The sequence below is a fragment of the Mus caroli genome, unplaced genomic scaffold, assembly GCF_978045245.1.
Source record: "Mus caroli unplaced genomic scaffold, Mus_caroli_1 scaffold_2, whole genome shotgun sequence".
Lineage (NCBI taxonomy): Eukaryota > Metazoa > Chordata > Mammalia > Rodentia > Muridae > Mus > Mus caroli.
This window is the reverse complement of record NW_028227257.1, coordinates 54,973,608-54,995,970: the sequence shown is the minus strand read 5'-3', so window position 1 is coordinate 54,995,970 and position 22,363 is coordinate 54,973,608. Positions and strand designations below refer to the sequence as shown.

The window sequence follows — 22,363 nt, the reverse complement described above, 5'->3', positions numbered from 1 at the left end:
TAATTTCATGAAAAATTAGATTCCATGTGTAGTTTCTAAGGTACAGAAAGGGTACACACCATTTCTGCTCCTATGTATTACAGTCAGCGAAGCAAATGGCATTGGCTCTTGTAAATTTACTATTAAACATTTAGTCACAAAAGGAAATATAGTCATAAAAATTCAAGGTCACTGGCCTTGACATAAATATACTTAAAACTTCAAAACTCTAGCAAGTTTCATATACCTATGAAAAGAGTTGCCGGTCCTACATTGACTCTGCTTTTGAATAATTTAGAAACTCATTGCTGTCCTGACTTCTCTGTGTAGTGGTTTCTCTGCCCTGCACTCAGATAATGTTCTCTTGGTTTTCTGAAGTCCAAGTGATGGATTGAAGAACGGTAAAAATGGCATCCATCAAGGAAAAATAATCTTCATCTAATGGAGAAGTTTAAATATACAATGCATTCTTTATATGACTTTATAGGTTTTATTTTTTGCCATTATTAATGCTCCCATTCTCCAAATCTAAGGGTCAGAGTCGCCACTGGGGCTCATCAGAGAGCCCAGCAATCTCCCAGACCAAACCCTCACAGGTTTTACCAGAAAGCACAGGTTTCATTCCCCAGACCGTGTCTATAGAGCAAGTGACTAAGGCTTTCTCATGGGACCCCAGGCATAGGAGCAGTGATTAGCTAGAATACTGGTAATAATAAAGGTAGACTCTCCAACGAAGCTGAAGAAATGAGTTATCTAATCAGACAATTCCTTCACTCATATTAGCACAGCCGTAGTTTCCACGCTTTTGAAGACTGTAAGTTTCAGTCATGGGAAGTAAAAGCTGTCACTGGGACGTGACTTCAGGTAGAAGGCACTTGCAGCATCACCTGGTGTGTGTGCGCAGGGCTGAGTCCAACTGGCAAGGGAGAGAGGTGGAAACAGGAGACTACCTCTCCAAGTGCTCTGAGGCCAGTCACCCAGAACAACAAAGAAACCCTATTTCAATCAAGGTAGAAGGCAAGGGCTGACACCGAAGTTGTCCTTTGACCTTGACACACATGCCTCAACAAGTTCTTGTCTGCATCATACACACAAACACATGCACATATGCACATACATTATATCCAACACAAACTCATGCATCATACATATGCATACACCTGCACTCACACATACAAACACACACACACATATGCGCAGACATCACATTCACATGGCACAAATGCATACACCACACATACTTACACACCCACATCCATACACACAAACGCATACACATGTGCACACACAAAGGCAAATGTATAACTTGTTCACACACATCAGAAATACAGACACACACATCACTCACAACTGAAAGTAAAATTTGCAGGTGATTGTTAGCTGCTTTATGTTCTAGAATTTGTTAAAAGAAAACACTTTTTAAAAAAGATTTATTTATTTATTTTATGTATGTGAGTACACTATAGCTGTACAGATGTGAGCCTTCATGTGGTTGTTGGTATTTGAATTTTGAGACCTCTGTTCACTCCAGTTGGCCCTGCTCACTCTGGTCAACTCCTCTTGCTCAGTTCCTGCTCTCTCCAGCCCAAAGATTTATTTCTCTACATAAGTACACTGTAGCTGACTTCAGATGCACCAGAAGAGGGCGTCAGATCTCATTAGGGTGGTTGTGAACCACCATGTGGTTGCTGGGATTTGAACTCAGGACCTTTGGAAGAGCAGTCAGTGCTCTTACCCACTGAGCCATTTGGCCAGCCTGAAAAACACTTTTTACTTGATGTGGGAAGAGTACCTAATAGTGTCATCAGAAACTGACTGAACTATATAAGCTCTGATGAGGTAGCCCATGCATGACCCCTAGCTACTGACCACTGGAAATGAGGCTAGTCTAAGCCAAGATATGCTGCCAATGGAAAATGCACATTGACTTTTAAATATCTAGTATAAAAATACTTCTATAAAATCTTCCTGGCACTTTATACTGACTCTAAGCTTGAATGGTAATAGTTTGGACAGACTCAACTGAGTGAAGTATAATCTAAATAAGTATAAATCTGCCGCCTTGTGATTGCAGCCCCTCCTACAAAGTGAGTGACCATGACTGCTAACACACCTACATTTCAGATGTCACTAATACAATTTCCTATAAGAATTTTGCAATCTGATTATCTCTATCTAAACCTAAATTCTTTTGCCAGAAGAATTTTTCTCTTTTATCATAGTTTTTCTCCCTTGACTCCATTGTCTTTGCATGTTAAATTCATTGAAATCCGACCACTTTTGTGTTGTTAGTGGCTGGATGGCCCCTGAGCTGTCTACCATCCTGCAGCCTTAGCCATGGCTGGAAAGAACTCACCAAGGGAAGCCATTAACTCCCAGGGTAAGATACAATAACAACAAAATTATCTGCTGAGGTTATTGAAATACATCCCCTCCATCCCCCCCTCAGAGTTTTATGGCTATTGTTTTGACTTGGCTTTAAAAGATTTAAGAAACAGTCCATTGATCCACTCCTATGTTTTCTTTTCTTTTCTTTTCTTTTCTTTTCTTTTCTTTTCTTTTCTTTTCTTTTCTTTTCTTTTCTTTTCTTTTTATAAAAATGCAGAATGTGACTGTGGCCCCTGGTTCAGCTGACAGGGTTGCTAATGGAGATGGGATGCCAGGAGATGAGCAAGCAGAAAACAAGGAAGAAGACATGACTGGAGTTGTGAAGTTTGGATGGGTGAAAGGTGTGCTGGTGAGCAAAGTCCTGTGCTTACACTGAGAGCCATCCCTAGGATCCTGTTCACACCGAGAGCCATGTATGCGCTAGGATCCTGTTCACACTGAGATCCATCCCCTATGATTCTGCTTACACTGAGAGCCATCCCCTAGGTGATCCCACAGGGTTTACCAGCCATCCCCGGACACCAGAGTGACTAGGAAGGTATTAGGGCTTGGTCCTGCATCACTTTCAATTCTCACTTTGATCCACAGGTGCGATGCATGCTGAACATCTGGGGAGTCATGCTCTTCATTCGCCTCTCCTGGATTGTAGGAGAAGCGGGAATTGGTGAGCAATTTCCCCTCCTAAATAATTTTTATGTAAATTGCAAGCTTAATAACCAACTTGGTCTGCGTTCAGTGCTGCAGAAGATGAAGGTCGCAGAAGTCATTTATACTTGAGCACTTTTCTTTTTTTTTTTTTTTTTTTTTTGCCTCTGACAATGTCAGGGAGGAGATATGGGGGCACTAACTCCTATGAGACTGGAATTTTCCAGTTTTCCCAGTGAGTGAATAGTCTGGTGAATAGTTCGAGCTTTATATAGAGTTTCAAGCATATAGGTGGATAAAGCGCATTCATTTCAAATAACTATGGTAGCACGTTGGGATATATTGATATTTGCATTTTATTTGCCTCGGACAATCCTGCTTATAAAGACCGGCAAAACTTCACTAAGCAAAAAGGACTGGTGATAAACTGGTAGGGATGTATATACAAATACATACGTGTCCTGATTAAGAAAGTGCTGCATTATAGAACATTTTACAAAGAAAATAGCTGTCACTGTCACATACAGGCAATAAAAAGCAAAGTCTCAAAATATTCCCAACTATTTTAAAATATTTTAAAATAATAGTTGAAATGACCCCAGTCATTGTAAATGATAACTTACTATGTAGGTAACCAAATTTTTTTCTGAATAGAAAAAAGTAATATTATTCCAGGAGTTATGACTTAATGCTTTTCAAACTTCCTAATTTACCATGATAATCAACAGTGTTATATTCTATATGTCTGAAAACATTTGGATTGAGTTTTGAGGAGAGACTCAGAGGGACTATTGATATGGAGAACCCAGAAGCTCAGCTGTGCCTTCATATGCTGCTCAAGAAGATATCTTAATTCCTGTATGAAAAGTACCTGGTGTTATCCACCTCCTCCAGCATGCCCTTTGAACCTTCAGCTGACAACTAGAGCAGGAAGGCTCCACTCTAACAGGGAGCACTGAGCCAGCCCCGTCGGTTTTTTTCCATGTTACTTGTTCAGCAGCTGCTATGTTCCTGACAAAAAGGCTGCTTGCTGGTTTGATGATGCGTAGCAAATGAATGCCTACAGCCGCGGGGTCCAAAATAAGTATATGCTGTTCCATGGAAAAGCTGCAGCTTAATATTGCCAAGGCTTTGCTCCAGGGCTTCATGCAAAATTAGGTTTTTAAGGGCAGTTTAGTAACTTATTGAGATCATCAAGACGCAGTTCTTTGTGTGGAGGTGTGAGCACAGAGAGCCAACGGCAAGAGTAATGCTTTCTAATGTATGTATTTAACACCCATATGTTTGGGCAACAATCTGAGCTTTAATCAGATCTTACTCTACTCTTCACAGCCAACCCAGTTTTACATTTACTACAAAGGCGCAAAGGATCCTCTCTTTGCTAAGCAACTTGCTTCAGTTTTAGACATTAGTGTATCCAAACAAAATTGTTCCATTTGTGTAGTTGCATCACTCATAAAAGTCAGTAGAGTTCACTCTAACCTAACGGTGCGTATTGGGTTTTCTTTGTTTAGAGTCGTTGGTGTTGTTCTTTCTCATGCTCTTTTAAGTATCAGAACAGAATTTAGTGAGTAGCCAAAATATCTTTTCAACTTACATAGTTATAAACCTAAAGCTAACTGGGTTAAGTCAACATTTGGTCCCATGTGGGTTTGTGTGGTGTGGTTTTCTCCCACATTCCACGCCCAGTGTTGCAGATATTCCTTCCTAGGGCTTGGATTGCATTTATATCCTCCTTCAGGCCTTGGATCGTTTTTGCCAAATCTTTTGAAATCTTCATCTGGCACTTTCCCAATGCCAGCATCTTTGAGTTCAAGACTTTTGTTTTGGATAACTCTTCTCGGGAGGGAGTCTTCTTACTGTGCTTCCTGCTCTTTAAGGCTCAGTCTCTGGTACCATTTGATGAGGCAGCTTCTGCCATTCACAGAGACACAGACAGAGAGACAGACACACACACATACACACACAGATACAGACATACACAAACATACACACTTTGCCAGGGGAATGTCCAGTTAACCCCGTGTTCAGCTTACTTCTCTAAATTGGAGAAGAAAACCCACAAGTACAAGTATTCGCTTCTTGCTTTAGGCATAGTTTAGGGGGAGGGAAAACAAAACATTTTCAAGCTGGGACCCAGGAGACACACCAGGTGGAATGTGGTGACAGGAGTTACAGCCCACAGGCAGCCATGTGGGACTCTGAGCCTGGGCTGCCCAATTCCTAAACACATGTGATAGCCTGAGCTGCGGATGCCATCCGGTTGTTCCTCTCTGCTGGACACCTTTCTGGGGCAGTATCATCTCCAGTTAACTTAACCATTATTCAGGGACACTGGGTGGGAAACATGTATGTGACCCAGAACAAGTTACTCACATTCTTTTAAGTTTTACTTTGCAGCTAAAACATAGGAAACATGAGTTAACTCTCCCCCAATCAAGTATTTGAAGATACAGTTAAAAAATCTTGCTGAGTAGGCAGATACAAGTTGAGATGGGCTGATGTTAAACTACTCATCTTGCTGCAGAATGAGCAAGAGTTATCTAAGAGTGGAATAGAAGACTGCAGAAGCCTGGGATTCACTTTCAAAGCTCTGAACCTAGCAAATTCGGGCATTTAAAATAGGCAACTCCAGCACTTCCTGTAGTGGGTCATACAAGGGCCCAACACACTGGAAGCTCTCTCAGCCACCTTTCACCCTGGGACTTGTGTTTTGTTTGCTTAATTGTGAGAGAGAAGCAAGCTTCTCACTGTTTTCAGGTAGAAAGTGGTGGTCAAACCATTTACAGACATGTATGCAGCACCTTGGGTGAGGCAGGGATCGCTCAGGAGACAAAGACGGGAAACAAATGGAGTTAGCCTGGGAGTAACATCATGCCATGCAAGCTTTGGGCCCATACAGTGTCTAGAGTGTGCCAAATATCCATTCTCCAACATCTGAAATGCAAAATAATGTGTATCGGCTGGGAATAACTTACATTTCATGGCACCAGCTCCTGAGGCCTCACAGGAGAAGGGAAGCGGTGCTCCTCCCAGTGTCGCTGGAACACAAAGCACTTGGGATGACTCTTACAGTCCTTTCTAAGGGTCTGTGGCAGGGGTGTGGTGAAGTAGGAAGGCCTGCTCTATGGGTGGGAGAAAACACTCTAGGCAGAGCTGCTGAACTCCCCACGATCTTCTTCCTGGATTCTGCACGAGCTTCTTTGAAGAGTCTGATATGGGGGAGAGGGGATAAATTCCCTTCTGTCCATCTTGGGTTCATTGCCTGTGGTCTCATGTATTAGACTACCAGACTGTCAGGTTAACGAGAAAACAACATGTTTATTAATGCATTATGCACACACATGGGAAGACTCCCTGGAGGGTGGTGGTTCAGAGGAGTGGTAGGAACACTTGACAACGAGAAGGGAATGTGAGTTTCTTTGGTGGACAAGTGAGTGTGGGTAGGAAAATAAGTAGAGAGATTTGCTAGAAGAAAGGAACTGGTCAGGAAGGCTTGCTGGATTCCTGTGGAACCTTCTGCGGGCTGACAAGGGTTTGCACGCGTCTCTGTGGGTGATGTCAGTCCTTCCAGATAGTGGAAGCAGGAACACACTCACACATGCATGCGCCCACCTGGGCACATAGGAAAGCTGAGGGATTTTCCTGTGCCTGCTCTGCTTATGTTCACTGTATATAGCTCAAAAAACCAAATCTTTATACCATGGTGATATATTCTAGCATGTTATTTGCATCTCTCACACTACCATCCACAGCTGAACATGCAGGAGGCTTTTCATAAACACTAGCATTTATGAGTGTAGTGGTACACAGACAGTGTAACCTCCATGAGTACTGCCCTTTGTGCACCATGACAGGGACTTCACATATCCACTCTGTAATTTAACTGCCACTTGGGTGTCAGAAAATAAGTAAATTCTGACGTCACACAGCAAATAAGCGAATGTCGCTAAATTTGGTTCTGTCTGACTTAGCCAGCTCCTAATGAACAGTAAATGGCTAATGAGGCCATTTACCTGGAGAGTTAGTATAACCTTCATTTACACTAACAGCTGGAGGCTGTGTAGAACTTCATCAAAGACCAGGTTCATCCTACATTTGGCCCGAACGAAATTGTTCACTCGAGGGCAACAGAGCTCTGCACATTCCAAATCTTGAATCTCTTAGTACCCGAATGGCAGCGGGCCCTTGGCCAGCTTGTTAAATTCAAATGCGATCTTTCAGTGACTACATAGGTTTGTTTGCTTTTATGTAAATGGCCCAATGAGCTGCTCCACCATTTAATCGCACTTATTTTTCCTCTCTCAACTGAGGTCTCGGTGTGATTATCATCGGCTTAGCCGTGACAGTGACAGCCATCACAGGTTTGTCCACCTCTGCTATCGCCACAAACGGATATGTCAGAGGAGGTAATTAAAAGTTGTAAGCCAGATCTTCAAGTGTAAGGTAAAGGCAACACAGGCTCCAATAGCTCACCACTGACCTTTCTGGGGTGTTGTCAAAGGTAATGCAAGTTGGTTCCTTTCCTCCCGCCAGGCAAAGGGGCGCAAGACAAATGAAGAAGGATTTAACCTTTGTTAAATCCCCACCTTTCTCCATCAGGTTCCTCTCGGGCAAGAGAGAAGGTCAGATGTCATGTTTTCTCTTCCTCAGCCTGGGTAGTTTCTCTCCCAGGACACCAACAAAAGTCAGCTTTTCCTTTCCAGGGCTGCACTTTAGACTGAGTTGACTCTCGGATGCCACCCTTCATCATAATGAGTGCCTCTTGGACCTGATCTTCATGCCGGGCACAGCAACTCTACCTTTGTACAAAGAAACCCCACTGGGCCTAAAGCACGGACCTGAAAAGTTAAATTAAAGGCAGTAGAGCTTGCAGGAGTGGGTAGTCCGAGGAAGGAGAGTGAAATGTAATATCTTCTGTCTTTCATTGCTAACAGGTCTTGGAGTTCTTATAATTCTTCTTTCCACCATGGTAACCTCTATCACTGGGTTGTCAACTTCTGCAATAGCAACAAACGGGTTTGTTCGTGGAGGTAAAATCTCTAAGATATCTAATATCCACGTCACATGCTACGGGTAGGCACAAGTTTTCTATATACTTTCTTACTGATGGGCACAAGGAAGTGAGAGGAGCTGAGTTCGGAGAGCAGCTTGGTGAGTGAAGTTCAAGTCCACCCAGGCCATGGCTAACAGAATCCTGGCACGTGACAGGTCCTGCTCCAGGCCTGCAGAGTCCTTGAGGAGAGCTCTTATTTTCCCAGGTCAGTCTGGACACTTCTTGCTGGCGTTTATCAGGAAACGGCTCCTCTGTGTGGCTACGGTTTTAAAGTACAGTACATTTCAGGTGTCTCCCACACTGTCATGGAATGGGATCTCTTAGAACGTTTCAGGTTTCTGCAGGGAGACTGACCTTTTGTGACCACCGCTTCCTGAAGTAATGGTGATTTCTCTGCCTGCTGGAGCCAAACACCTTTGTTGGGGGTTTTGCAGGTCTGGGCGTCATCATCATTGGCCTGAGCGTAGTTGTGACAACACTCACAGGTATTTCTATGTCGGCTATTTGCACAAACGGAGTGGTGCGAGGAGGTAAGCAGTTTCACTTACTTGTCATTATAAGCTGTGCTTGCATATCTTGTCTAGAGCTGTTGACTAGCAAAATGTGAAGATGCTAACTGGCCCCCAAGGCTTAAAACAAAACAAAATAAAGCAAAATTTAAATAACGGGGTAAAATTCTTCTCAATTAAAAATGAAGAGACTGGGAGAAAAGGCCCCTTTGATCCATTTCCTGTGAGGAATCCCACTGGGTTCTCAGTACCTGAGTGAGCTACACTGGCTCCCTCCTGGGCCCCCTCAGCCTGGGCGCTCCCCAATATCCTATCTCATGGTGGTGATTCCCATATTACCAATGCTCTTGCACCCAGCCTTCAGGTTCTCCCTAAACACTGCTTCTATTGCGAACCATCAACAAAAAGAAAATTTAAATAAATAAATAAATAAATGAGTTACCATCAAGTTTCCAGGAGCAAGCAGGCCTGTGTAGAAAACAAAGTAGGTCAAATCTGTCAGTGTTCTAGTTGCCCTCACCATGTTCATGGGGACACCATTGATTCTTGCCTTGCTCTTTTATCCACGTTCCCACTGCTTAGGGTTTGATGGTGGTGGTAGATGTTTCTGGTTTTTATTTTTGTTTTTAATTGTATGTGTGTGAGTGTTATATGTGGTGTATGTCTGGTGTGTATGGTGTGTTTGTGTGTTTGTGTGTGGTGTGTATGTCTGTGTGTGGTGTGTGTGTGGTGTGTATATGTGGTGTATGTCTGTGGTGTGTGTGTCTGTGTATGGTGTGTATGTATATGTGGTATGTATATGTGGTGTGTGTCGGTGTGTGTCTGTGGTGTGTCTGTATATGGTATGTATGTCTGTTTGGTGTGTGTGGAGGGGAGGGTGTTTTCCAATCAGTATAGGTGCTAGAAGAGGCCAGAAGATAGAGTTACAGATGGTTGTGAGCTACTTAACAATACACACTCTCAACCACTGAGTCATCTTTTTGGCATGGTTTTGGTGTAGTGAGAGAATGTCTTACTCTGTGGGGCCAGACAGGCCTTCAGTCCATGACAATCTGCTTGTCTCAGCCTTCTAAGTTCCTTGATTATAGGCTTGAGTACCACCTCTGCCTCCCCATCCAACCCCCCCCCACACACACACACACATCCCCACCACCACCACCACCACTTCAGGGCCTTCCAAACATCGCCCTACCCACAAGACACCTTTTATCTCAACTTATATTTTATTAATTGACTTTTAAAAGATGTATCCTATGTTATGTGGATGAGCATAATGCCTGAGCCCATGTGTGTATGTGCCTGGTGCCCGAGGTGGTCAGAAGAGAGCATCAGATGCACTGGAACTGGCATAGCATATGGCTGTGAGCCACCACATGGGTGCTGAGAAGTGAACCTGGGTCCTCTACAAGAGCAGCAAGTGGCTCCAAACTGTTAAGCCAATTCTTCAGCCCCTATTTGTCTCTTGTAATTGTCCAGCCAGTTTGCTGAGCAAAGTTGACTTTTAAAAACCCATAGGGATTTGCTCTACCAGACGACATGTTCCATTCTGAGGATGTTGTCCACAGTGAACACAGTTCCTTCTCTGTAGAAGGTGGTTTTGCTCTGAGTTTGCTTGTCACAGGTTGACTCTGCAGACCCCGTGACTGGCTCCACCTAAGAAGTCACTGTGGTGTTTGTGTTCCTCATCCAGCCTGTTCGCCAGTTTCTTGCTCAACCTGTGATGTGCTCCTGTTCAGTTTTCATGTCACAGGACTGGGTGGCCATAGACAAAGCTATTGTTTAGTGTTCAAGGAAGAACACTGGTTCCAGGCCCCGTTCTCCCGGGTTTCCTTTCCATTTCTCGTTCTTATTGTAAGAATCCAAGCTTCATTAGGCTAAAACCAGAGAACAAGAGTGGGAATACACACCCCAAGACCGATGCTCACTTTACTAACTATCAGAAAAGTTTATGCAATAAAATGGAAGTTAGAAAAGAAAGGATCAACTACTTTGTTCTTCAGGGTCAGGGCTTTATGTAACTCAGCCTAACCTCAAATTTACAATGGCTGAGGCTAATCTTGCCTATCTAATCCCCCTACCCATCACCTCCCAAGAGCTGGGATAACAGGCTTGTGCCACAACACTAGAATGAAACAAGTTCTGCCATTTTGTTTTCTACCCTGGTCTGTCAGTTTCTGAAAACTTTGAATGTAAAATTTTATTTGTTACCATATTAATTTGGATACTGTAGTGATTTAAAAAAAAAAAAGACAACACAATTTGGGTAAAGCTTACTGTTATTATTTCTAAATTAAATTAGGATTCCACTGGTAAGTTTTGATAGAGTGAACTGTATTGTCACTTACTTGCAAATTATGTACAGAGTACAAGGCAGAGCTAGCTACAAATACTCATGATGACATAGGACTCCCTAATAACTAGGACGCCATAATATTCCTATTGGAATGATTACACTTAGAATTTAGAGACTGAGATCTTGGCATCCTGCTCCAGCTGACACCCGCTGCTCTCTTGTCGCAGGTGGAGCCTACTACCTGATTTCCCGGAGCTTAGGGCCTGAGTTCGGTGGGTCAATAGGCTTGATCTTTGCTTTTGCCAATGCAGTGGCTGTCGCTATGTATGTGGTGGGATTCGCGGAGACTGTTGTGGATCTTCTTAAGGTAATTAAAGCTTTTCTTTGTACCCACAAACCGAACAATGCAACTTAACTTTCTATTACAGGGCCCTAGGGGACAGTTTTATGTCAAGGTAAGAGGAGGAAAGCTCAGTATTAGGACAGGGGCCCCATGTATGACCTCAGGTGACCTGGCTTTGAGTTCAGCTCTCACCTTACCATCTGAGAGACTTTAAACCAGTTTCCTATCATCTGAGGCTTATTTTCTAAAGCTGAAAGAGGAGCTAATATTACTGCTTTGTGCATTTCACAAGAGCTCAATACCAATCAGGTAAAAAGGATGTATATGGAGAATGTGTAAAATACAAAGCTTCGGGTAGAGGGTGGGCATTCTCTCCTGCAGCCACACTGCTGTTACACACAAGGTTCCCAAAGGTGAAGAAAGTTCGAACATGAGGACAACACTCTGTACAAAATGAGGACTTCCTTAGCTAGGTGTCCCACCCACCCAGGTGCTCTGGGAAGAAGCTCTGTGAGCCCATGTAGTGTGACAACTCCTCACCTTCCTCTCATGCTAATAAAAGGTCTGATGGAAAACAAAACAAAACAAAAAACCAAAACAAACCTCACTGGGAGAAGTTACATGAATAAATGAGCTCATTGTGTATTTCTTAAGGTATGCTCTCTCCAGGAGACGCATTACTGAGTCTGTGTTCTTTGTTCTTGAGTTAAACAACACTTATTTTCTGGTATTCATATTATAAAAATAATTTTTATTCTTCTAAAATTCCCCTTGGCACATAAAAGTAATTAGTCCTTTTGCTAAAACACAACACAAAAGGTATGGATGTACATATATGCCTTTGGGTGCCACAGTAGTTCCCAAAGCTGTGACTTGAAGGAATTTCTAACATCTCTAGCCCCTAGCCTTGCCTATCAAAGGCCTACATCACAGATAAAATAAAATTAGAATTCTTTTGACTCCTGGAACTTATGAATATTTCATTTTCTTATTGTCCTATGTGGCCCCACAACACACTGTACTTGTGTACAGTATCTCTTCTTGTTGACTGTTATAAGGAAGACTGAATGCAAAGAGCTATTCTCTAATCATCTGAGAGATTCCCTTTCCCTAGGAGAGCGATTCAATGATGGTGGATCCAACCAATGACATCCGCATAATCGGTTCAATCACCGTGGTGATTCTTCTAGGAATCTCAGTAGCTGGGATGGAGTGGGAAGCAAAGGTGAGCATCTCTAAATAACACTGTGACAAGTGCTGGCCAGGACCTGAGTTCATCACAACAATGAAAGGAACACCATACTCACAAAGAGAAGCTCATTACAACAAAAGGCATTAAGTCCACGCTAAGCAGGCATCATAACACTAAGCACCAAGTCTGGTCACGACTGCCTTGTTTCACCTTGCTTCCTGCCATTGCGGAGACACAGCCAGCAAGACTGATGCACCCTTATGTGCAACCATTGTTCATAACAGCGCATCACACACTGCAGACCCAGGTCTCATCTTCACTCGCTGAGCAGAAAGGAGGGCAATAGATTAAGCTTCATCTGTGCAAGGAGAATGTCCAGATTTGAATAGTCGGTATGGTTGTTGCTTCTAAGTGATCCCCTTCTCTGTGGTGTCACAGGCTCAAGTGATTCTCCTGGTCATTCTTCTCATTGCCATTGCAAACTTCTTCATTGGAACTGTCATCCCATCCAACAATGAGAAGAAATCCAGAGGCTTCTTCAACTACCAAGGTAAGTCATCACCAGTCAGTCTCCGCTCAGTAAATGTGTCTATACTATTCTCTCCATTATTACCTTATCCTTTTCCATTTTCTTTGTACTCAAGAAGATAAACAAGCATGGCTTCTAATGACATTTCAAAGCTCCTTCTAGATGTCTAAGACTTAAATGTGTACCTACAATGATAGACACCTCGATACTCAGAGAAGGATAAGCAACAGTTTCAAGTTGACTCTACTGCAATTCTAAGGATCTGTTTCCACATAGAAATACAGAAGTCAAGAGTGTAAGCTTCTCCTATGTGGAAAATCCAACCCAGTGATGTTTCTCTCACTTCCATTTCAGCATCTATATTTGCGGAAAACTTTGGGCCAAGCTTCACAAAGGGGGAAGGCTTCTTCTCGGTCTTTGCCATCTTTTTCCCAGCTGCTACTGGGATTCTTGCTGGTGCCAACATCTCTGGAGACCTGGAGGTATGAAGTTTCCTCTGCTTTGTAGCTCTGGTGGTGGGAGAGTGGTTTGATTATTAGAAGCTTTACAAATACGACTTAGAAGATGAGAAGTCCCAGAGACTCAAGAATAAGGGTTTCTACATGATGTCCTGGTTACTTACAAGCTCTTTCTCACCCTCTCTCTCCTTTCATTCTAAATATGGCCTCCCAATAATAGAGTGCAATTCTGAAGTCTTTGTTCAGTGGCACCCACAAACAGTATACTCACAGTAGCTCATTTTCCAATAAAATGAACAGAACTCAGTGAGTTATTATGGGAATCACACCTTCCCCTGTATAATAGATAAGAATACAAGACATTTGAAGAAACACAAAACAAGCAACAACCAGCCGCATGAACACTTAGACCTCAGTTCACAGCGTTCTCCGTTAAGTGCTACTTGGGTCATTGTGTCAGCTACAATGGTGATTTCTATATTTCAAAGAGGATCACTTACTAGCTACAGCCAAAACAAAATCAGACTTTGTGTTTCTTGCACATATATGTTGGAGATCATAGGCCATCCAAAAAAAAAATTAGAAAATCCACTTCAAAGGAATCCCAAGGACTTAGAGAGCTGCCTTAAGATTTATCCCCTTCTTCAAGGTCCTAGATTAATCACTTCCTGGTTCACACTCCACCTCGTAAGCAGAGGACTGGGATCGTAAAGGACAGCTTGCATGAATCACTTCTGCTGATATCCCATTGGTCTGGATTTTGACTATGTCCTTACCTAGTTTCAAAGGATTCTACAAAACACATTCTGAAGAATAGCAATTCTGTAACCCAATAAATTCTGATGGGTTCCAATATTACAAGGAGAAGGCTTAGAACATAGGAAGAATTTCTTTTGAAAAAAGGACACTGGCTTTACTACACACACACACACACACACACACACACACACATACACACAAGAAGACACAAATCTTAACATATTTATAATAAATTTCAGAAGATCAGTATTTGCAAGAGTCATCAGGAGAGATGTGTTAAATGAAAAGCATGCGTGGGCCAATCAATGAGCTGGTAAAACAAAGATACCAAACAAATAGCTGTTCAGTTGGTCAGGATTGGTTTCTTCAAGGAGGAACACGAGGGGAAAGGCTGGAAGTTAATTACTAGGGAAGAACAAGGCAATCCTGGGCAGAGGAAGCAAGCAGAGTCTGGTGTGAGAAACCTGAGGACAGCAGGGAGTCTCTTGCTTGACAGCTGAAGTAAACCTGATGAGGCTGGGAGGCCTCACCAGCTTCACCCAAAGGGAGCTGCTGGGAAGATGCTCTCTGTGGAGCATCAAACTCAGGGGAAACGGGGGCTTTGCCTTTGGGTTTTTTCATTGTGTATCTTCAGAGATAGCATGGGCTTAGTCGATGCTGACTGAGTGAGTGGGTTAAGGCACTTAGATACTAGGGACCCACCGTCATGGTAAATTCTTGAGCAGAGCGTTGATGGCAAAAGAAAGGTCATGTCAAAAGTTAAAAAGTCAGAACCTGTTCAAAATGGTTCAGCTCCTTCCCTCACTTAGTACAATTCAGTTATGAGCTCCTGTTTCCTCTATACCTAGGAAAGTTCACTGATAGGGGCTTCCAGAAGCTACCAGCAGGCTTTGAAATTAGAAAATATCGTACTTTCTTTAGACTCCTTAAAAACAAGTTGCTTAGTCAATTCATCTTACTTCATGCCTGAATTAAGGCCATTCAGGAGAGGTAAAAAGCTCTGCTTTTGTTAGAGTTAGGGACAAATGGAAAGAATGTCTTTTACTATAAGCCATTACAGATTCTATTCCATCCTGTTCTTTTAACACTGGTTTCACCTTATTGGATTGATTTTATGACATAGTACACGAGGAAGAGGAGGCTTGGATTTAGCAAATGAGGATAAAACAGGTGACTTCCTCCCACCTCCTATCCAGTTATGCTCAAATGAAGTTGACGTGACATAAGCACGTCACCCAGATCCCATGAAATTTGTGTGTGGGGTGAGCATGTGCCTGCTGGTGTGTGCGTGCATGAGTGTGAGTGCACTTATGAAGGCTCCAGGTCAATATGGACACTTGGTTTTGTCTTGACATACTGGAACCTGGGGGCCATCAACTAGGCTAGACTGGCTGGCCAGTGAGCTCCAACCATCCACCTGCCTCACCTCCCCAGTGCTGGGATTGTCAGCATGCCCCGACACCTGTTTGCTTCTCACATTCCAGCCTAGGCTTGACCTTACCTTGTAAAATGAAGAGACTGAAGAATTTAGTAGATGATCCTTTTTTGCTCAGCCAAAAAGGTTTCTCATTTGGTTGGTTGGGTTTTGTTTGTTTGTTTGTTTGTTTGTTTTAATTAAAGACAAGCCTAAGCTCAGTATAAAACACACATATGCCCATATTGTCAATATGCCTGATATGTTTGTATGTCTGATGCATCTACATACAATTCACAAGGAAACAGAGGTCTGTTGTACTTCTACAACATCCCTTTCGATGGGAGTTCAACTGTCCTTAATTGAGCACTGAGTTTTTGTTTATTTGTTTTTGGTTTTTTTACCATTTGGATTTGTTTATCAAAAATAGAACTACTTTTCTCCTTTTCCTTTTTATTGAAAATAGATTTTTTTCATATGATATATTCTGATTACAGTTTCACCTCCATGTACTTCTCCCAATTCCTCCCCCCATTCTCCCCCATTCAGATCCACTCCTTTTCTGTCTCTTTTTAGAAAACAACAGATACTAAGGGATAATAATAAAGTAAAATAAGATAAAGCAAAAAAAAAAACAACCAAAAACCAAATATAGAACAAAATAAACAAACAAGAAAAGAGTAAAAAAAAAATCAACACACACACAAATAAATGCATATAGACACAGCGATATACATGTTCACAGACACAAGAATGCCATGAAAACACAAAACTGGAAGCCATAATATATCCATAAAGGACTTGCAAGGCAAAACCAAGCAAACCTGACTTGACATCACAAGACAAAGAACCCCCAAAGACGCTGATGAGTTGGTTTTGTGTTGGCCATCTTCTGCTGTGCACGGGGCCTGCCCTTGGGAGTAATTTATTTCCCCAGTGAGACTCCCTTGGAAAAAACCTAATTACTCATTTGCAAGTGGCTATCAATCAGGGACTGCTTCTGGGTTAGGGATGGGGGTATGTATGTACTTTTCTTTTCAGCTCTAGGTCCCCATCTGGTACAGACGCTCTGTGTATTTATAGGTGGCACCAGGTTTTATATTCTGTTGTTCACTCTAAACCAGTGGATCTGAACCTGTGGTCATGACCCCTACGGGGGCTGCATATCAGCTATTTATATTATGCTTCATAACATTAGCGAAATCATACTTATGAAGTAAGAATAGTTAGTTTTATGGCTGGAGGCCATCACAGCATGATGAAATGTATTAAAGGGTCGCAGCATTAGGAAGGTTGAGATGCACTGACAGTCTGCTCAAAGACTGGCCACTTGGTGCTTTGCTAGTTGGTTTCTTTAGCTTTGCCTTAGGGAGCATAGTTTAACATTTTGAGAATACTGAAAAACTCCTAGTACTCTGATCATTATTCAGTTTATCCTCTCCTCTGCATGTTTCCCCAGGATCCCCAGGATGCCATCCCCAGAGGGACCATGCTGGCCATCTTCATCACCACCGTGGCCTACATAGGTGTTGCTATTTGCGTAGGTAAGAGAAACACCTCTGACCTCAGAATTACAAGGAGCCCAGTGGTTCTTTGTGTCTGATGGATTTCAATGAAACAGAAGTAAGCAGAAAGGGTTGGGTTTTTTGTTTTATGTTTTATGCAGCAACTTCACTTCCTTTCTTAGTACTGAAGGGTTTGTATCTTGGGTGTGGACAGTGGGTGATGCAATTGAAATGCAGCGCAGGCATCTTCAGATCAGTGTCCCGCCTTGCCACCCTTGCTGACTGTAGTGTTGAGAAAGCTATCACTCCCAACACTCAGTTCTCTTGCCCTGTGAGGTAAGTGTGAACCAGAGCAGAGCAAAGGATTAAAAAGAAAAGAAATCAAAACCCAAACTCAAACATGGCAAAGGAAATCATGAAAGATGGCGAATTCACAACAATATCGCCAACTTGGAAGTGTCATTGACACCAACTGCCAGAAATCAGAGCAGACCCAGCTGTTAGCTGTGTGGAAGCCAGCTCCATGCTTCTCAGTGAGCAGAGGGTGCATGTGTGCCTCTTTCTTCTGCTCCCAAGGCAAGCTTTGTATCTACCTGCTGCCTGAGGCCACACCTCCTCTTGGGGCCATTGTACACTCATGCGCTTAGTGGGAAGGAGGGAGTATGCTTTCCAACAGGCAGAGAAGAAACCCTCTTCAGTGCATAGTGGGAAATGCAGGCCCAGGTTAGACAACTAGGGAAGCCTGGGGGCCATTTGACCAAAGAGTAAACTCTAGTAGCCTCTGCTTAGTATAAGAAAAATTGGGAAAGTCCGTATATCTTAAATTGGTTTCTGAAGAAAAAATGACAACCAAAAAGCAAAGAGCTAAGACTTTTGCCTGTCTTGCTGTATCTTGTATGAGGAACCTGGTAAAGTGATTTACTGTCCTGTGGCATTCCGTGCTGAGTTACACAGGAAGACATTTTCTGACTCAATGCCTTAGGACATCAACAACTAAAGAGTAACACTGAAAGCCACCTGAGTTTAAGTCTTCCAAATGTGGTTAGGAAATAGAAAAGTTGAGGGAATGAGTAGCTAGAGAGGCTCTTTGAGTTTCAGGCAGCAATTTGTGTCTGTACTTTGCCAGGCCATGAAGACCTGTCATAAAGAATCGATGTTAACAGTGGCTCATGGCCTGACATTTCAGGACTTGGGACAGATCTTTTATGCAGGTCACAAAATATGTGGTTCCAAAAAGATGGTTAGATGTAAAGTGGCCATTACAAAGAGGCAAAATCTAGGTGGATGTTTTTTTCTTAACAATCAGCAGTCATAAGTTCAAAGTGTACAGAGAGGCTAGCAGGCAACCTTTCAAGTCTGTGATAAAATGCTTTAGGAATTTCATGATCGACAGAAGAATATACTTAATTCTCACCCCCTACAAATAATTCCTTTTCTATCTATCTATCTATCTATCTATCTATCTATCTATCTATCTATCTATCTATCTATCTATTTGTGATATATGTATGTTCACATGTATGCTTGTATGAATGTGCATTTGTGAGTGCAGATGCATGTATACCAGGAAGTGCATGAAGATCAGAGGACAGCCCGAGCCTTCACCCTCAAAAACAGGGTTTCTTTGTTGCTTACTGTTGTGAACAACAGTCTAGGTGACCTGCTGTCCTGCAAACAATCACTTGCCTCCCCTTCCCATCTCAGCACAGGAGCATTGTGACACCAGGCCTAGCTTTACATGGGTTCTAAGGGTTCAAATGGAGGTGCGCATGTATGTACAGTGAGCACTTTACTGACTGAGCCATGTCTCCAGCTCCTGTCCTAATGATGAAAAGGCTTATCTAGGATTAGAACCAGTGACCTCTCACACTAGAAGTAAAAAAAGCATACCCTCAGAACAGTGAGCCACCTTGCGAGCTGTCTTCAAGGTAGTAATAATAAAAGACAGCACTGGGGGAAGTGAAAAAGCAAAATGAGAAGCTTTAGTTGACACTTGGCATACAAAGAACCTTTTACATCGTTTTTAAAAATCCTAACATATAGTGTACATATATATCTATATATTTCAATAACTATCAAATACATAATGGCAGAGATTACAGTCAGAAAAACTCATAGGGGTAGTAAAAAATTAAAATACATACTGAGTCTCTTTTCTTGGTTTCATTTCCGTGATATCTTATTCATATACATCATTGTATCTTCTCATCCATGCCCCTATGATACTTTCCTACACCGCCTTTTCCTCCATTTGTTACACTCCCACCTCCTAAGTAAGTTCCAACTCTACTTTCCCATCATATTTATGTATATGTGTAGGCAGATGTCTACATCTACGTCTACATATATGTGCAAGTATGTAAGTAGATACAGATTTAGATCTAGATTCTCATATGAATGGAAACTTGTAATCTCTTTCTTTTTGAGTCTGTCTTATTTTGCTTGGCATGATAATTTCTAGTTTCAGCTATTTTCCATCAAGTAACATAATTTTCTTCTTCTTAAGAACTTCTTCTTAAGAACTCATGAGAAGGACCAGGTTCCGTTCCTAGGACCTACATGGTGACCCCCAACCATCCATGACTCCATTTTTTAGGGACTCTGGTGTCTTTTTTTGACCTCTGCAGGGACCAGGCACATACATGGCACACATAAATACACACAGGCAAAGCATGCATACACAAAAAGAAATAAGTAAATCTAAAACAAAGTTTTTTCTTTTTAATACAATTCTGTTTCTGAGAATCTACCCTGGAGAAATAGTCTAAGATTTAGAAGAAACAGTTAATGCATAATGATATTCATGAGGTGATGTTTATGGTATAAAATAATAGAAGTATTCAAATGTGTGAAATTAATTAAATAGAAAGAAGTCTGATTGTCTCGTCATTAATATTAATGGTTACTTAGGAAATGTTAATATTTTATCCCAAATATTGCCCTATTAGTTTTTTTGTTCAGTTCACATACAAGGAGATGGATTCCATCACAACATTGACATAGGCATTTGTCTGTACACTTGGTTCTTCATCTTCACATCCCCACCCCACCCCCTGCTCTTCCCCACATCTTCTTCATGACTCTCTCTTCCCCATGTCAGGTTTCCTCTTATCCATGTCCCATTAGCCTCTCTGTTTCTCACGTCCATTCTAGCTACATGACCTACAGACACATACATACACACACACACACGTGCGTGGGTAATTTTAAATCTAGATTCTACATCTGAAAGAAAACATGTAGTATTTGTCTTTCTGAGCCTGGTTTGTGTCACTTAGTGTAATGATGTTCAAACATGTCCATTTTTCTGCCACTATCACTTTGTAAACATAGCACATTTTCTTCATCCCTTCATATGCAGATAGACATTGACGCTACTGCTATAGCCTGACTATTGTGGACAGTGCAGCTGTAAGCATTGATGTGCATGCATCTTTGTGATATGTCTACCTAAAACCTCTTGGGTATATATCCAAGAGTATATATGGCTCTTACATTCAATCTATTTTCAGTCTCTTAAGCAATATTCATGATGGCTTCCATAAGGGACTACACAAGTTTGCATTCCCACCAACAGGACTAAGAGCTCATCTCTCACCATATCTCCATCAGCTCATGTCATTCTTTGCTTTCTTGTTTTCTAAATTAATTTTACTTTTTGATATTGTACTATAACTACATGACTCCCTGCCCTTTTTGTGTTTCATGTTCCTTTAAGCATCTTCTGCAGCATGGGTTTGGTGAGCATCACTGCCTTAGCCTGTGCCTGTTGTGAGATGCCCTTGTTTCTCCTTTGATTCTAAGAGATAACTTTGGTGGATGTGGCAATCTTGCTTTGGAATATTTCATTTCAACTCTTCTTGGCTTTGGGGTGGCCTGTGAGATGTCTGATGCTATTCTGTTGCTTCTGCCTTTTTAGATAAGTTGGCACCGCCCCTTTACAGCTGTGAAAATGCCTTTTCACTCTGTATTTTTGACATCTTGATGGAGAATCTTCTCTCCTCACATCTATTTGGAGCCTTAAATGTTTCTGGAGCTTGGATGTCTGTGTCTTTCTCTGAATTTATAGAATTTCTGTTATAATTGGTAGCTTTTTTTTTTTTTTTTTTTACACCTGTAGTGCTGGCCTCTTTCTTCTGTGCTGTAGATTCTGAGCTCTAGTGTCTTGTTCACATCCCAGAGCCCTCAGATGTGGCCATTCTTGTACACTGCTGTGGGTTCCTATGCTGACATCTGAGGGCCATGCTCCATCAACCCCACCCTCCATCTCTGACTTTCTTTCCTCTGCCTTTGAGGTTCCCTGGGACCAGTCCTGTGGCAACATTTATTTCAGCCACTGGTTTTTCATTTCAAAGCTTCTGTGTTCTTGTTTGTTTGTTTTGCTTTCCAAAAAATATATCTCAGTTGCCTTGCTGATGTTTCACCTCTATTGCTGATCTTCTCTGTTTTCTCTGTGTTTGCTGTTTCCTCTCTGTGGTCTAGGTCAAATTCATCTAATAGTTTATAATTTCTTTTAGGATATTGATCATATTTACCAGACAACTGAAGTTGTCACCGGAATTTTGCACACGTTGGTGTCTTTGGGTTTCACACTTATGGAGTTAGATCTCCTGGGTGAGTTGTGCTGCTGGTTTGCTGAAGTTTCTTTTCTTTATCTGTTGTAATTTATGCATCTCCTGGTTTAGATATCTCTTCTGGGTGATGTTTTTTTAAAGGGGAAGGTCTTTCCTGTTTAGTCACTTACTCTTGTAGTCTCAGTCCCTACTACCAATCAAGAAGGAGGGAACAAACCTCTGTACCCACAAAAACATCAAACCATGGGGAACACAGAAATCCATCTAAAGTCATTTACAGCCACTGATCCATCACCAGTGATCATGAACTTAGGATGGCGTTACTTCAGAATGTGCTGTAAAATTAGAAAAAAAAATGAGATACAGGAAGAGTTGGAGAAAGATGAAAATGAGGAGGAGAGAGGGAGAAGAGAGCAAAAAGGGGGGATTTAGGAAAAACACTGATTGTGAAAAATCTTCAAAATCAAATGGAATAAATATAATAAATAGGATAAAAATAAATATAGTAAATAGGATAAAAACTTAGAAAGAAAAGATAGCAGTGTTAAGAGAAAAAAATAATCTGAGTTGGTGAGATGGCTAAGTAGGTGTTAAGAGCAAGCACTGCTCTTGCAGAGGACCCAGGTTCAGTTCCCAGCACCCATGCTGGGTGGCTCACAACCACTTATATCTCCAACTTGAGAAGACCCAATGCCTGTGGCCTCGGTGAACACCTGAAC

General features: G+C 42.0%; 1 protein-coding gene across 5 annotated transcripts in view; it reads left to right on the top strand.

The window, feature by feature from the left end:
- Slc12a1 (solute carrier family 12 member 1) overlaps positions 1 to 22,363 on the top strand; it is a 77,655-nt gene that overhangs the window by 5,439 nt on the left and 49,853 nt on the right. For 2 of the 5 annotated variants that reach the window (XM_029470782.2, XM_029470783.2), the window contains exons 3-11: positions 2,585 to 2,716; positions 2,956 to 3,031; positions 7,950 to 8,045; positions 8,503 to 8,598; positions 11,098 to 11,237; positions 12,328 to 12,438; positions 12,844 to 12,955; positions 13,289 to 13,416; positions 17,025 to 17,109. In XM_029470782.2, coding sequence (XP_029326642.1) covers positions 2,585 to 2,716; positions 2,956 to 3,031; positions 7,950 to 8,045; positions 8,503 to 8,598; positions 11,098 to 11,237; positions 12,328 to 12,438; positions 12,844 to 12,955; positions 13,289 to 13,416; positions 17,025 to 17,109 — 976 coding nt within the window. Of the gene's footprint in view, positions 1 to 2,584; positions 2,717 to 2,955; positions 3,032 to 7,325; positions 7,422 to 7,949; positions 8,046 to 8,502; positions 8,599 to 11,097; positions 11,238 to 12,327; positions 12,439 to 12,843; positions 12,956 to 13,288; positions 13,417 to 17,024; positions 17,110 to 22,363 lie in introns of all 5 variants that reach the window. The other 3 variants (XM_021183416.3, XM_021183397.3, XM_029470805.2) reach the window with 3 other exon arrangements.